Source organism: Dermacentor andersoni, chromosome 8 (assembly GCF_023375885.2).
Source record: "Dermacentor andersoni chromosome 8, qqDerAnde1_hic_scaffold, whole genome shotgun sequence".
NCBI lineage: Eukaryota > Metazoa > Arthropoda > Arachnida > Ixodida > Ixodidae > Dermacentor > Dermacentor andersoni.
Genome location: NC_092821.1, coordinates 53,996,902 through 54,009,810, shown reverse-complemented (window position 1 = coordinate 54,009,810; position 12,909 = coordinate 53,996,902). Strand labels below are relative to the sequence as shown.

At 45.4% G+C, this 12,909-nt stretch overlaps 1 protein-coding gene across 1 annotated transcript in view; it reads left to right on the top strand.

Moving 5' to 3' along the window:
- LOC126526360 (angiotensin-converting enzyme-like) overlaps positions 1–12,909 on the top strand; it is a 32,197-nt gene that overhangs the window by 18,079 nt on the left and 1,209 nt on the right. Inside the window, exons 7-10 of the mRNA XM_072284071.1 lie at positions 2,521–2,645; positions 5,011–5,109; positions 5,296–5,440; positions 12,784–12,882. Coding sequence (XP_072140172.1) covers positions 2,521–2,645; positions 5,011–5,109; positions 5,296–5,440; positions 12,784–12,882 — 468 coding nt within the window. The remainder of the gene's footprint in view (positions 1–2,520; positions 2,646–5,010; positions 5,110–5,295; positions 5,441–12,783; positions 12,883–12,909) is intronic.

Here is a 12,909-nt window from a genome sequence, read left to right as displayed (position 1 = left end):
TAAGAGCACAAATGCGCGGGCGACGGCGCGTTTCCAAAACAACTCGGCCTCAGCCGACGCGATACTAGGCTATATACACAGAGGGCGGCCACAACACTGGCTCTCAGCCAGGCCATGCTAGACGCTCGCAGAATGTCTTCGTCTCGCACTCAAGAGAACGTTTTTTTAATTATGGGGTTTTACGTGCCAAAACCACTTTCTGATTATGAGGCACGCCGTAGTGGAGGACTCCGGAAATTTACACCACCTGGGGTTCATTAACGTGCACCTAAATCTAAGAACACGGGTGTTTTCGCATTTCGCCCCCATCGAAATGCGGCCGCCGTGGCCGGGATTCGATCCCGCGACCTCGTGCTCAGCAGTCGAACACCATAGCCACTGAGCAACCCCGACAGGTACTCAAGAGAACTGCATGGGTGCAAAACCTATTTTCAGAAGAGAGAATTTTCGAGGTCTAGGCTTTTGAGCTCATCGGCGTCATCTTTTGCGCGTTCTGCCGACGCAAACAACACACTCCAGTGTTATCACTCTTTCCAATCGCTCGCAGCGTCCTCTACAAGTGTGAGCACCGAAATCAGGTCTATGTTACGGGGCCATATAAAGCGTCACAAACTTGTCTCACTAAAATTCAGTACACGCCGAACTAACTGTCGCCACGGCCGACTTGATTTTTGCTGTGTCACAACCCCAGGTGCGGCGAGCGTGTCTCAAAAATATAACCAACAGTTACGAATTAGAATAATCTTGGACGTCAGAGAATGCGTCACCAACTTGTCCCAGTAAGATTCAGTACACGCGAAACTAACTGCGGCACACAGCTGAGCTGATTTTCGCTGACTGCGTCACAACGTCGGGCGCGGCGAGCATGCCCAAAAACTAGCGAAATGAGTTATAATGATACTGGGGATCCCAGAAAGAGTCACAAGCATCTCCTAGTACGAGTCATTAACGGAAATTAACTACACCAAGACGGCCGACCTGTTTTGCGCTAACTGCGTACCAAGTCTCGGTTCCGTGCCGTAAAAGCCAAAATTGCTTGAAATGCGTCGAAGATTGTCAAACAATATTTCTCACCATGCCGTAGTCCAATAGTGCAGTGGTGCCATGTAGAAGTGCAGAATGAACGCAAGAATACACCGGGATCCCATCAAACACGCTACATCTAAGAGAGATGGGTCGCCGAACAGGCGAACTTCATATGCGCAACTGGCCTCGCTGGCTTTGGCGGCCTGCCTGGCGCATGACTCATCCATCTGTTGCATCTGGCAGGCCGTTAGCTCATTGGTAGGTAACGCAAGAAAAATAAGTCGCAAAGTACAAGTTCATTTATGCGCAAAACTTTTTTTAATTTAAGCGGGAAAGAATCAAAAAATGAAATGTTGTCTGTAAGTTCATTTCACAATCTTTTTATCCAATGCTCGCGTCCCCGAACGGATGTGATTAACACTAGGCGTGACGTGTTTCCTGTTGCCAGTTTTCGCCGAGTGTCCCCTCTTGTTGAATTTTTTTCTCTGTGGTATCGCTTCGCGCTGCTTGAAAGAAACGATTCAAGATGCCTAGCGAGAGAAGGGCATGGCCGACGAGCCACACTGGTGGGCGGATGCCAGTTGAGCTTGGTCTCCCGGAATGAATTTGGCTGGCATTTATTATTCTGCTAAAACAAGGAGCATCAGTTTTAGGCATGTGTTGTTTCCCCTGTTATTATCTTCTTGGCTGACTGTCTTTATGTCTAGCATTAATATCAGTTGCTTCACTCTTTCGGGTCAAAGATAATGAGTCGAGAGCTTTCTAATTGCTTTTCCAATCATTACAGATAGTCAATAATTGTGTACCTCTGTACTAAAGATAGCAGCGAGAAAACTGCCTAATTATTGACTCATCCATATTTTTTAACGCAAGTGAAATGCGTCTTCTGAACGCTCAGTTAAAAAATACGCTGTGTTTGCTAACACAACTAGTACAACATTTAAGCAAGCGTTCTGTCTGCTTGAAGAAAACTCTACAATGTAGCTGCAGTTATTAGAATGCGAAATTGGCCCGATCTTATTAATGGAATTAAGGAGCTTAAACACGTAAAACGCCCTGCAAGACATTTCTTCACAGAAACGTGGCTTATGCTACGTTGACATATTCAGGGGTGTTATGGAACATTACAGATAAAACATTTGTGTTAGCCATTGCGTTTTCTTAATTTTTTTATTTGGAACATTGCAGTGCTATTCTTCAAGCAACGTGCTTATGACAATACAATGATGAAATCGATATCCGGATAGAACGCGCTGTATCGTACTTAACGTTTCGTCTAAGTTTAAAAGTGAAATGCTCGGTCGAACAAATTTTCATTTAGAACATCGAATTTCTTTTTCGAGATCCCGTGAGTCATAACGTGGCAATGCACTTTATCTCCTGAGTTTTCGCAACTTACTGCGCCCTTCATATAAGCACACGTGTTTTTGCTGTTAATATCCAGTTATTTGGTATATAAGTTAAAGCAGCATTTAATCTGAATTACCTCCTTAGGATCAAGCAGTGTACCCAAGTAAACATGGATGACTTCCTGACGGCGCATCACGAAATGGGTCACGTGGAGTATTATCTGAAGTACGCGAATCAGCACATCGTCTTCAGAAAAGGAGCCAACTTTGGTAATGCCACGTTAACCTGTAGCGGAGCAACCTTCACGACTACGCCGACGCGATTGTATTGCGCAGGCAGGTTTCTGTGCCTAAACCTATTGTTGTGCAGACCTACAAAATGAAGATAAATAGAAAAAATCGGGAGTTTATGAGCAACTTTACCTCAGCAGCAAGCACGTTGAAAAAGAGAAATGGTCTTGCTTGGCGTCCACGGTACCGACTTTGATGGGGTTTCCGGCATTCAAAAGACAAAATAAAAAGAGAGCCCAGTGACTAGAGCAAGCATAGATTTATTTTAGGACATCAATGCATCTAGCTATTGAAAAATTGAAGCTTGAAAAATAACCTAAACATCGAGTTTACAGCTGTTCATCTCAGTAGTAAAACAGAATATGACAACTATTAAGCTTCTCCTGTTGAGGTATCGTAAGCGTACAAAATTTACCTCTTATAGAATCACATCAAATACATACGTTAAATTGTTATAGGAAACTTGCGAAATCTTCGTAAACATTATACGTTACGCAGCGGTAATCTGGTGTTGCGCAGTTCCAGCCCTGAATGTTCCAACATTTGCAGTTACGTATTCGTAAACCTTGTGCTTCATTGTTTTTATTTTTGTCTTACTTACCAATTGTTGGAAAGCTTTGTACAATATTTAAGGTCGTGCATAAATATTCCGCTTTCTACACTCGTAGGAAGAAGTTTCTTCTTTTAGGTTCTGCAAATATTGTTGATATCAGTTCAGCGTTTCTTTATTAGGAGTATTTTAGCATCTTCGGCGTATTTGTAAAGCGACAGCGGTCTCGGTCCTGGAGTAAGCGCTTCCTTAAATCTACCACGTGAGGTGCCCTAGCGACTTCACCTAAGCGCAGTCAAGCTAAGAGCACGTATTACAAGACAAAATAAGCGGTGAGGCTATCTATAGGCAAAACTGCCAAAAGAGAAACGGAATAAGTCCTTCGCAAGGTACCTCGCCGAATTTTTTACGTTAATGCACCGTCACGTGAGTGATAAGCCACATGTTTTCGAAGCACGGCTTAAGTATATAAGATTGCACTTGACCGTGGGGGTATTTCTTAGACACTAAAATCCACAGATCGTGAGCTGGTGTTATCGCAAGTCTTCTATGTAAGCATGCGAAAGGCATGTAATTTTTGCTGTGTTTTCAGTTCCACGACCAATATTTTTAAAGATGACGGTGGTTTTGTCAAACGGTGATTCTTTCTGGTATGAGAACATTCAAAAGTATATCATGGCAGTGTCACGTGGAGTTACAGCTTGGAACAATAGTATGAGCTTTATAAGGTTCTATGTGGTGCCTGGTGCTGAACGAAAGCAAATACCTACATGGTGGGAAAGAGGGGTCACGTTCACTTTTCGGGGCCCCGATATCACGACAGCCTCCTTAAAGACGTAGAGTAAGTAGACGTGTTTGAATAATTGGAAGTTCGAATAGAACCAAGTGTGAATATTTGAAAAAAAGCACTCCTGAATATCAAACCAAATAGGCATGACCTTTTATTTTTTAATGAAGCTAAATATAAATATTGGGTCGAGTGTGTGCGCGAACAAAGAACGTCTTTACGCTATTTGTTACCTGCATATTACGCATTAAGTACAATATGTGACGCCAAGTACGGCGCTTTTATGTGCTAACGTGCCCTCCTTACGCGTCGCTGCATGACAATGACAGTAAGGAAACAAGGACACACCCCGTCGCAACAGCAGCTCGTAGGGTGCAGTGTTCTTGTAAGTACATACGAGAGCCACACATTGCTGAATTGGGATGCAAACATGTGGAAACTGCACAAATATTAAATGGCTTTACCTCAACTTGAACAAGACACAACAAAGTATTCACATGGAAACAGCAACGAATTCATAAAACAAGTTCTTCACCCTAAATCTCTTCGTGGAAGCAGATGCCAGCCAATCACGATGTTGGAAATATTACCGAACGTGGCCGGTCGGGGGCAACGAGTCTTTACGAACGAAAACCTTTGTTAACTCGACGCCAAATGTGCTGGCTGCCTAAAATTAAACATTACAAATGTGACGCTACAATTATTTGACTAGAAGGCATCTGCGCAGTGCGTTCATTCAGGAACTGGTAGCTCTGCGCAACAGGCCCGAATCTACTGCCGCACGATCAATTCTTGACATTTTCCCCTTGCATAAGTGTTAGTTCCCCGAGACCCCTACAAGTGTTCTTACTTGTTATATTTATACAAAAACAACTATTCAATACGTTTTACAGTGAATCTTTTAATGGAAGTCTGCTTGACTCGTATTCAACATTTAGGATATTCACACACTTTTAATAAGAAACGTTGCCCCAAATGCTATTTCCAATCCAATTTCTTTCAATTAGGTTTCCATGAGGCTATTGGAGACACAATTTCTTTATCTGTGGCAACACCAAAGCACTTGAAGGCAGTTGGCCTTCTCAAAGGGATGCGGGAAGATTACGGTAAGCCAACACTATCATTTTATTATATACATGGAGTGATTGCTAATAAATTAGGAACTCTGTATATCGCAGCATAACGCTGTATGGTGCATGGCTTTCATTACGAGCGAAACTTTGAATGCCAATATCAACGCTATAGGTAAAGTTTGAGCTGTCGCATATTATTTTCGTTGTGCTTCTTCGCAGAAACTGACATCAACTACTTATTCAGCGTTGCTGTAGACAAGGTTACTCTTATGCCATCAGCATATGCCTACGATATGTGGAGGTGGAACGTATTTAAGGGCGTTTACGCGCCTCACCAGTACAACGCTGCCTGGTGGACGCTACTGTAAGTGTACAAGCCTTCAGGCCCTTCGTTCATTACTCGATAATATTTTGTCACATTTGTTACCCCTGTTCTTGCAGATCACTAGAAGTGAATTCAAACTGATAAGATTCAGTTCGAGTTAAGTCGGTTAAGCCACATATCGCAATACGCGCAAGAAGTGCGTGCAAGGCGTGCGTGAAGAACGCTTACGTGTACCGTGCGTCGGGTCCAAGACCATAAAGCCCAGGTGGTCAAAACCGATCAGGAGTCTCCCACTAAGGCGCGCCTATTAATCATGTGGTGGTTTTGGCACGCAAAACAAGAATTTTTACATCGAAGCTGTACAGACCTGAGATCCGGGGTTTCTATTAGGATTGCGCTGCTCGAGACAGAGGGAAAGGATAGAACCACCCTGGACATTGGAGGACATCACATGGAACTTAATTGTACCACGATTGCAGTCAAAGAGCTCCATTTCATCTGCAGATGACAAGTAATTAGTCCTGGAACACCTGAACACGACTTACCCGAATCACCTACAAGTATACACAGATGGCTCTGTCAAGGCAGACGAAGACCGCTGTGCAGCTGCATTATATAATCCCTCTCTAAGATATACGTGGTCTGGCCGTCTGGACTGTATAGCCTCGTGTACAGTTGTGGAAGGTGTAGCAATAGCTTCTGCTCTGCGCAAACTAAAGACTTTGCCTCCGCAGAATGTGGTTGTCCTTACGGACTCAAAGGCCGCATTACAACAAATATACCGCGGTCTGCGATCCCTCAAGTTCCCACGCAAATCACTAGCCATCGTGAAAGAATTCAATAACAAAGGTTTCACAGTAGAGTTTCAGTGGATTCCCTCTCACATTGATATCTCAGGAAACGAAAAAGCTGATGCGCTTGCATACGCAGCGCTCTATCATCCTCCCAAAATCAAGGCTCCAAAGAGTAATCAAGTGCAAAAATCTGACATTCAAAATCACTTTGCGTCGCTTTGGGTTCCACCGCATATGCCCTGCGTAACCAAGAGATTGCACCCAGAGGAAGCCTCACTCCTATATCGAATAAGGACAGGATCTGCTAATACACCGGCCTGGTTATTTAAGACGAGGCGAATCAATTCTCTGAACTGTACGGCATGCAATGAGACAGGAGACGTTGAGCACTTCTTGTGGTCCTGCCAGCAACTCCAAGATGAAAGGGGCGCTCTCCTGAAGAATCTGCAAAAAAAAGGACCTTCCGCATGCACGCCTGCAACACTTTATATTTCCCGAGAGATCACTTATAGCCCGCAAAGAAACTTCACGTCTCCTCATAGAATTCTTAAGAGAGACTGGTTTGATGAACATATGGTGAAACCCTTCAGCGGTATTGTGCGGGACGCTCGGGCGGAGCAATAGCCGGCCTTGATCGTCAGGCTAATCCCGCCTGTTGCTACAATTCACCACCACCACCACCACCACGTGCGTCTGTGTGCAAAAGCTATCATCATGGGGGACGATCCTGGTGAAAGTCCAGAAAGGGTCCAAGCTCAATGCGACATACCCCTGTGGGCTCGGGGCCCAGTAACGTGCCCTTGAACTACCGTTGCAACTCGGCCTCCTCCTTATAGAATTTGTCGAGGGATCAAATACATGAATAATAACTACATTGAAATTCCCCAAGATGCTGCAAACGAATTGTTGAACGCTACGCACTGTCAAGACAAGTAAAATATGTATTTTTTCGTAGAAGAATATACTCGTATGTCCCAATTATTGTGCCCGAAACAACTGATATCATTGCTTCCATGTCTTTTGTCTTCTTAAAGGGAGGCTGAGAGGTTTTCCAGAAAAAATGAGTGAACATCTGTACATAATGGTTTTCAACCCTCCGAATTCGAATATCGTATCGAAATTGAGCGAAAGAAAGCGCAAATATATTTTATTTCGACGAAAAGTGCAGCAGCGGACACGCCCAGCTCGCGCGTCTCGTTTCCGCCTGTGATTGGTCGGGCGCCTCGTGACGTCAACTCTAGTAACCGAACGCTGCCGCTACGCATGATGCGCCGTGCCAGGTAGTTCGGTGCTGTTTTTCTGAGACGGTAATGGAAAATTTAGAGAGACTGCGTTTTTCTGAGGAGTTCGGCGTTACTCCCTACATGTACGAGCCGATTGCGAAGAGCCGGCCTCTCGAAGAAGCAAACGATGCTGGTGCGAGCAGTGCTTTCGACGCGAACGAAAGCAAAGTCTTGGGATCTCCTCGTGTTGGAAATGTTCTTTGGTGAGTATGTTTTTTGCAAAGCGATCTAGTGATCTCGCCGATCTTTCGCCCATCTGTGAGCTCGTTTCCGGTCAAACAACTGTAGTGTTGTGTTCCTGCATGCCTCCTCATGGAACGTAAGCGGGGATGCAATCGTCGGCATTTGTGCGCTGTCCAAAGCTGTCGGCAATCTACAAAGACGGTTTAAACGCGTGAAAAGCTTCCCGGTTCATGCAGTACGTGTAGTGACCTTCATCTGTTAACTACCACGTTGACTACCACTCACGTTGATTACCACTCACGTTGACTACCACGCACGTTGACTACCACTCTACATACACGCAGACGCACCAACAAAGGAATGCAGGGTCGATCGAAGCAGATTACGATGGCACGCACGCAGAAACAAGCGCGGTCAGGCACGGTCGCGGACGCTGCGAAGGAACGAAACACTAGAGTTGACGTCATAACACCGCGGTTTCCGGTCTCCGCTCGCATCGTCAGCGTCAGCAGCAGCGCGCGGCATTCGACGGGGGGCGGAGCTACAGCGCAATTTCAACCGACGATTACGTCGCTCCTAATTGAAAAAAAAAAACAAATTTTACCTACATGGTTTATAAGGTTCCCGCATCCGTATATGAGCGTCTTATTGAATTCGACAGACTCTTCAGCTTCCCTTTAATAAGTAAAGAAAATATCACACGAATTTTAGAACTATATCACTTCGAAACCAGCAAATCAGTGCGTGCCGCTGATATAAAAAATGTAAAGGCCGTGAAATAAAGAAGTTGAGAACAAATATTTTAATGAAACTTGCTTTCAAGAACCATGTTTACATTTTTGTACATATGCAACGGTCAGGGAAAAATCTCAATGACGCTGTCCTACGTTCCAATGTATTGCGCACGAGGAACTGTCACTGGACGTGTATTGTGAGTCATTGCACCGCAATTATAGTCGCAACAGAGAGCACATATAAAAAGCAGGAGCTCTGCAATATATACGAGGGAGAGTCAAATGAAAGTGAGCCAATGCGAATATATCACAAACGAGGCACTTTATTTAAAAGTAGTCTCCATGAGCACTGAGACATTTGCCCACTGACTAACGAGTCACGTGATTCCTGTGCTATAAAGCTGCTTGGGTTGCTGCTTCAAGAAGTCTGTAACTGACTCCTTCACGTCATCGTCTGGCATGAATCTGGTTCCCTTGAGCTGTTTTTTCGATTGCCCCAAACTGCGGAAGTCGCAAGGTGACAGGTCTGGGCTTTATGCCGCTGTTGCAGCGTTTCCCACTTGAACTTTGCCAATTTTGGTTTAACCACATCAACTACGTGGGAACGGGCATTGCCGTGGAGCAAGCTTACCCCAGTCGTCAATTTACCCCGTCGTTTGTTCTTGACTGCGACATGCAGCCGATCCGACGTTTCATGATACCGGAAACGATTGATAGTCTCTCCAGGTTTAGCAAATTCGATCAGTAATGGCCCCTGACGATCGAAAAAGAATGTCAACAACACTTTTCCAGTGGAAATGACGGCCTCTGCTTTCTTTGGGGGCCGTGAGTTCGAATGTTTCCACAGTAAGCATTGTCGTCGTGTTTGAGGCTCGTAACAGTAGCACCATGATGCGTCCCCGGTGACAATTGCAGACAAGAAGTCGTCACCCCCATTGTGATAACGGATTATGAGTCAAGCCAGCGCTGAACCTCTCCGTCTCCTGGCGGTGGTTCAATATCGTGGGTATCCATTGCGAGCGCAGGAGCCGACAGACGAGATGTTCATGAGTTATGGTGTGAGCCAAACCATCACTCTTGTTCACCACGCTCTGCCAGTTCATCGATGTTTATCCTCCGTTCTTGCCTAATTAGCTGATTAACCTTTGCAATTACGTTGGGGGTGATTGCACGATGACATTGGCCCCATCTTGGATCGTAAATGCAATTTTCACGTCCTTCTGTGAACAGTTTGCTCCAACGCTTCATAGTGGCCATTGTAATGCAATGTTCAACGTACACGGCAGCCATAAGCGACTAATTTTGTTTTGAGAAACACGTTCAGCTGACAGAAACCTTAGGACACCACGCTGTTCAACTTTTTGAGCGTCCATTATGTCACGCAACCATGTTCCACCCAGTGTATGAGAGCATTAACGAACATTTATCCTCACACCTGCGTGTCACTTTTCTAAATGAGAGATGCCTGTGTGCTATGCCCAGGCCTCGCAGATAATGAACCGAACCATTATTGCGCGGGGTGGGTTTCTCACTTTCATTTGACTCGCCCTCGTGCATTAGAAATGAGGAGATACTATGGAATATGCCAATGCGAAAACACAGCTTGATAAAGGGCAAAAAATTGTCACTGTAAACAAAGTTCACAGCACGTATACAAAAAACCTCGCTACAAGATGTTTCAATATACGTATAAGTCTCCAATAAACCTACATATCTAAGAAAAAGTCACTGAATATAATGCGTCAAACAAGGCAGATGAATATGTACGGCAATCACAGAATCCTCAGGCAAGCCCCCCTCCCCCCCCCCCTTCCGTTCAAATGTTGATATTCTCCTCTGTATCATGATGGCACAAATGAACCACCACGACGCTTCGTCTCAACGGAGCTCGCTGCGTGCTTTGTCAGCTTCTCTGATAGTGTGTTGATTTGGCTTGTCTCGTTGTATGGTCCGATGTACGACTTTAGAAAAGTCAATGCACCTTTGTTATCAAATGTTTAAGAGAACATTAAATCCACAAGGTTTCGGAATTGAAAATCTAAACCACGCCTTTGGAAATGTCAATGCACCTTTCACTTCAAAAGTTTATGAGAACATTTTACCCATAACGTTTCGGAATTTAAATCCATGCCATCGGTAGATTACCCGGCCTCCGCGACATGCCGTGACGAGCCCCCTCGCCATCAAAACGCCCTTGAAACTTTGGGCTCGGATTGGGCTCCTTGAGTTATGTCACTATGGGCATGGGCGTTGCCGCGAAAAACCGCCCGAGTTTGCAATGCTCGCGCTGAAATGTCTTTTCGAGCGTGAAAAACACATTCTACACAAAATCCAGAATGACTTCCGGCGCCGGTGGTTGTGCTCGGTGGTGCATGACAGCACGAAAAGAATTTGGGGGCTGAACCCCAACCCCCACCCCCGCCGGCTACGCCCCTGCCTGTTGGTAGCATCATCTTTTTCACAAGCTTAAGCACATCCTTTCCTCTTGTGGCATTGTACAAACATCTGTATAGCGGCACAGGTAACACCTCATCACACAGATCTCAATATAGCATTTTTCGACTCCCATCATTTAAAGTGTTTAGAGGAAAAGGCACACCGAAAAGACGGGCGGACATACAAACCTCATTTAAATAACCCCGAATGCGACCATGCACATGATCCGTTGAGACCGCAAGATTTGGTAGGGAATTACCGAACCACGTCTGGCACAATGTTCTGTGGAGCGGATCTTTTACGTCTGTCAAGAACATAAACCGATTAACTATTTGGCGCAGATACAAGTGGCCTAACGATAACCCGCCATCGCGGACTCGCATAAACAAATTGGTTCTGCTTGTTCGCTCCTACGAGGAGCCCCAGAAAAACACTGCAATTATTCGGTAAATGTTCACATTTGACATCGCGTTTCTCCACGCACGTGAGGACGCGTTTATAGAACATTTCGCGGGAAGAACTGATCTATAAACACGTCCTAACGCACCAGGAGGCACGCAATGTAACATGCGCGTCACGTAGCATGCGCGTACTGTCGATACGCACGAACTTTTCATTGCAGTTACATTAAATTCCACCAGATGTCCCGACAAGGAGCAGTTGCATATAACAGTTCCATACAACTCCTTGCAAGGGACGAACCTCAAGAAGCGAATCGCGGAGCTACGCGCACGGCTGCAACCGGGCAACATCGGGCTCAGCAGACCGCTGTGTAAACAGCAGGACAAGCCGCAGCTCGCCATCGACTACGGCCGGACAGTTCAGATCGTTCTCGTTAAAACGACGCAAAGAGACTTCGCCGGAAAGAGCCCGTAGTGCGTAGTGCCGAAAATGGAGCTTCTACGGAGCCGCTACCCCAGCTTACTTTGTGGCTGTTCTGCGTGTGCCACGCAGGCATTTTTTTTTTTTTTACTAGCACCTCAGCATGAATGTCAGTGTGTGTACAGATTACAATCCCACAACGCTCATGGCAGCCGCCAAAGGTACAACGCTGGCCTGGTTCCACCATTAAGTTTACTGAGCGCTGCGCGGACAGGTAGTCCACTTCACTTTGTCATTTTCGAAACCAAACGCGCTCCGCGGTCCCGCAGATCATCTATCCTTCCATGCGGAAACAACACATGCAACGTCGGTTGCGGGTCAGCACCCCTGCGGCGGCGGCGCCGACGGCCTGAACACGCCTCGAGCGTCCGTGTAGTTGCCACCCCTATAAACTTCAGAAAGAACAGAAAACTTGCAGAGCTCACGCAGAGTGGGACGTGGAGTAATCGAAGGCACTTCTGCACCACAACATTTGTGCAATTTATTGTGTTGCACGAAAAACACCCGTATGAATTGGCTGTGATGAAATAATGGTTGAGCGCCGATGCCTATGACTATCCTGGCGTAACAACACGATAGACGCTTGCAGCAAAAAATAAATTTATTTGCTGAAAAGGACGATGAACTGTACCAAGCTTGTTGCGTTAGCCTTGCACCAACCTGGTTGTGATGCATATGCCATGCCGGAATGTCATGCATATATCTTAAATTAATTTATGTTTATATAAAACCTTCACTGCAATGTATAAAACTGTCCCGCTAGGTGTCAGATCGGTATGTCATGACGGATACACGCTATACCGACTTCCGCATTACGGATATCGCTTGATAAGTTATCACCAAGATTGCTACGTAAGCGAGTCTACCACTTCCTCCGTACAATCATGGTAAACCGACTCACGTGGTCTCTTGTAGGCAAACATGTCGGTTAATATGACACGATTTTTTTTCTTTGCCCTCATTTTCTAATAAAAGTTCCACGCAGCTTAACCTCAAATTTTATTGAATTGCTTTACGATCACTTAACAGGCATAAAAAACTGCATTCTAAAGGACTCCCTTTTGTTCTAGGCTCCATTACCAAGGCATTTGTCCCGCAATACGTCGCTCACCAGATGACTTTGATCCGCCATCTAAGTACCACATCTCGGCTGACGTGCCGTATATCAGGTAGTCATACTCACTACTTCTATCACT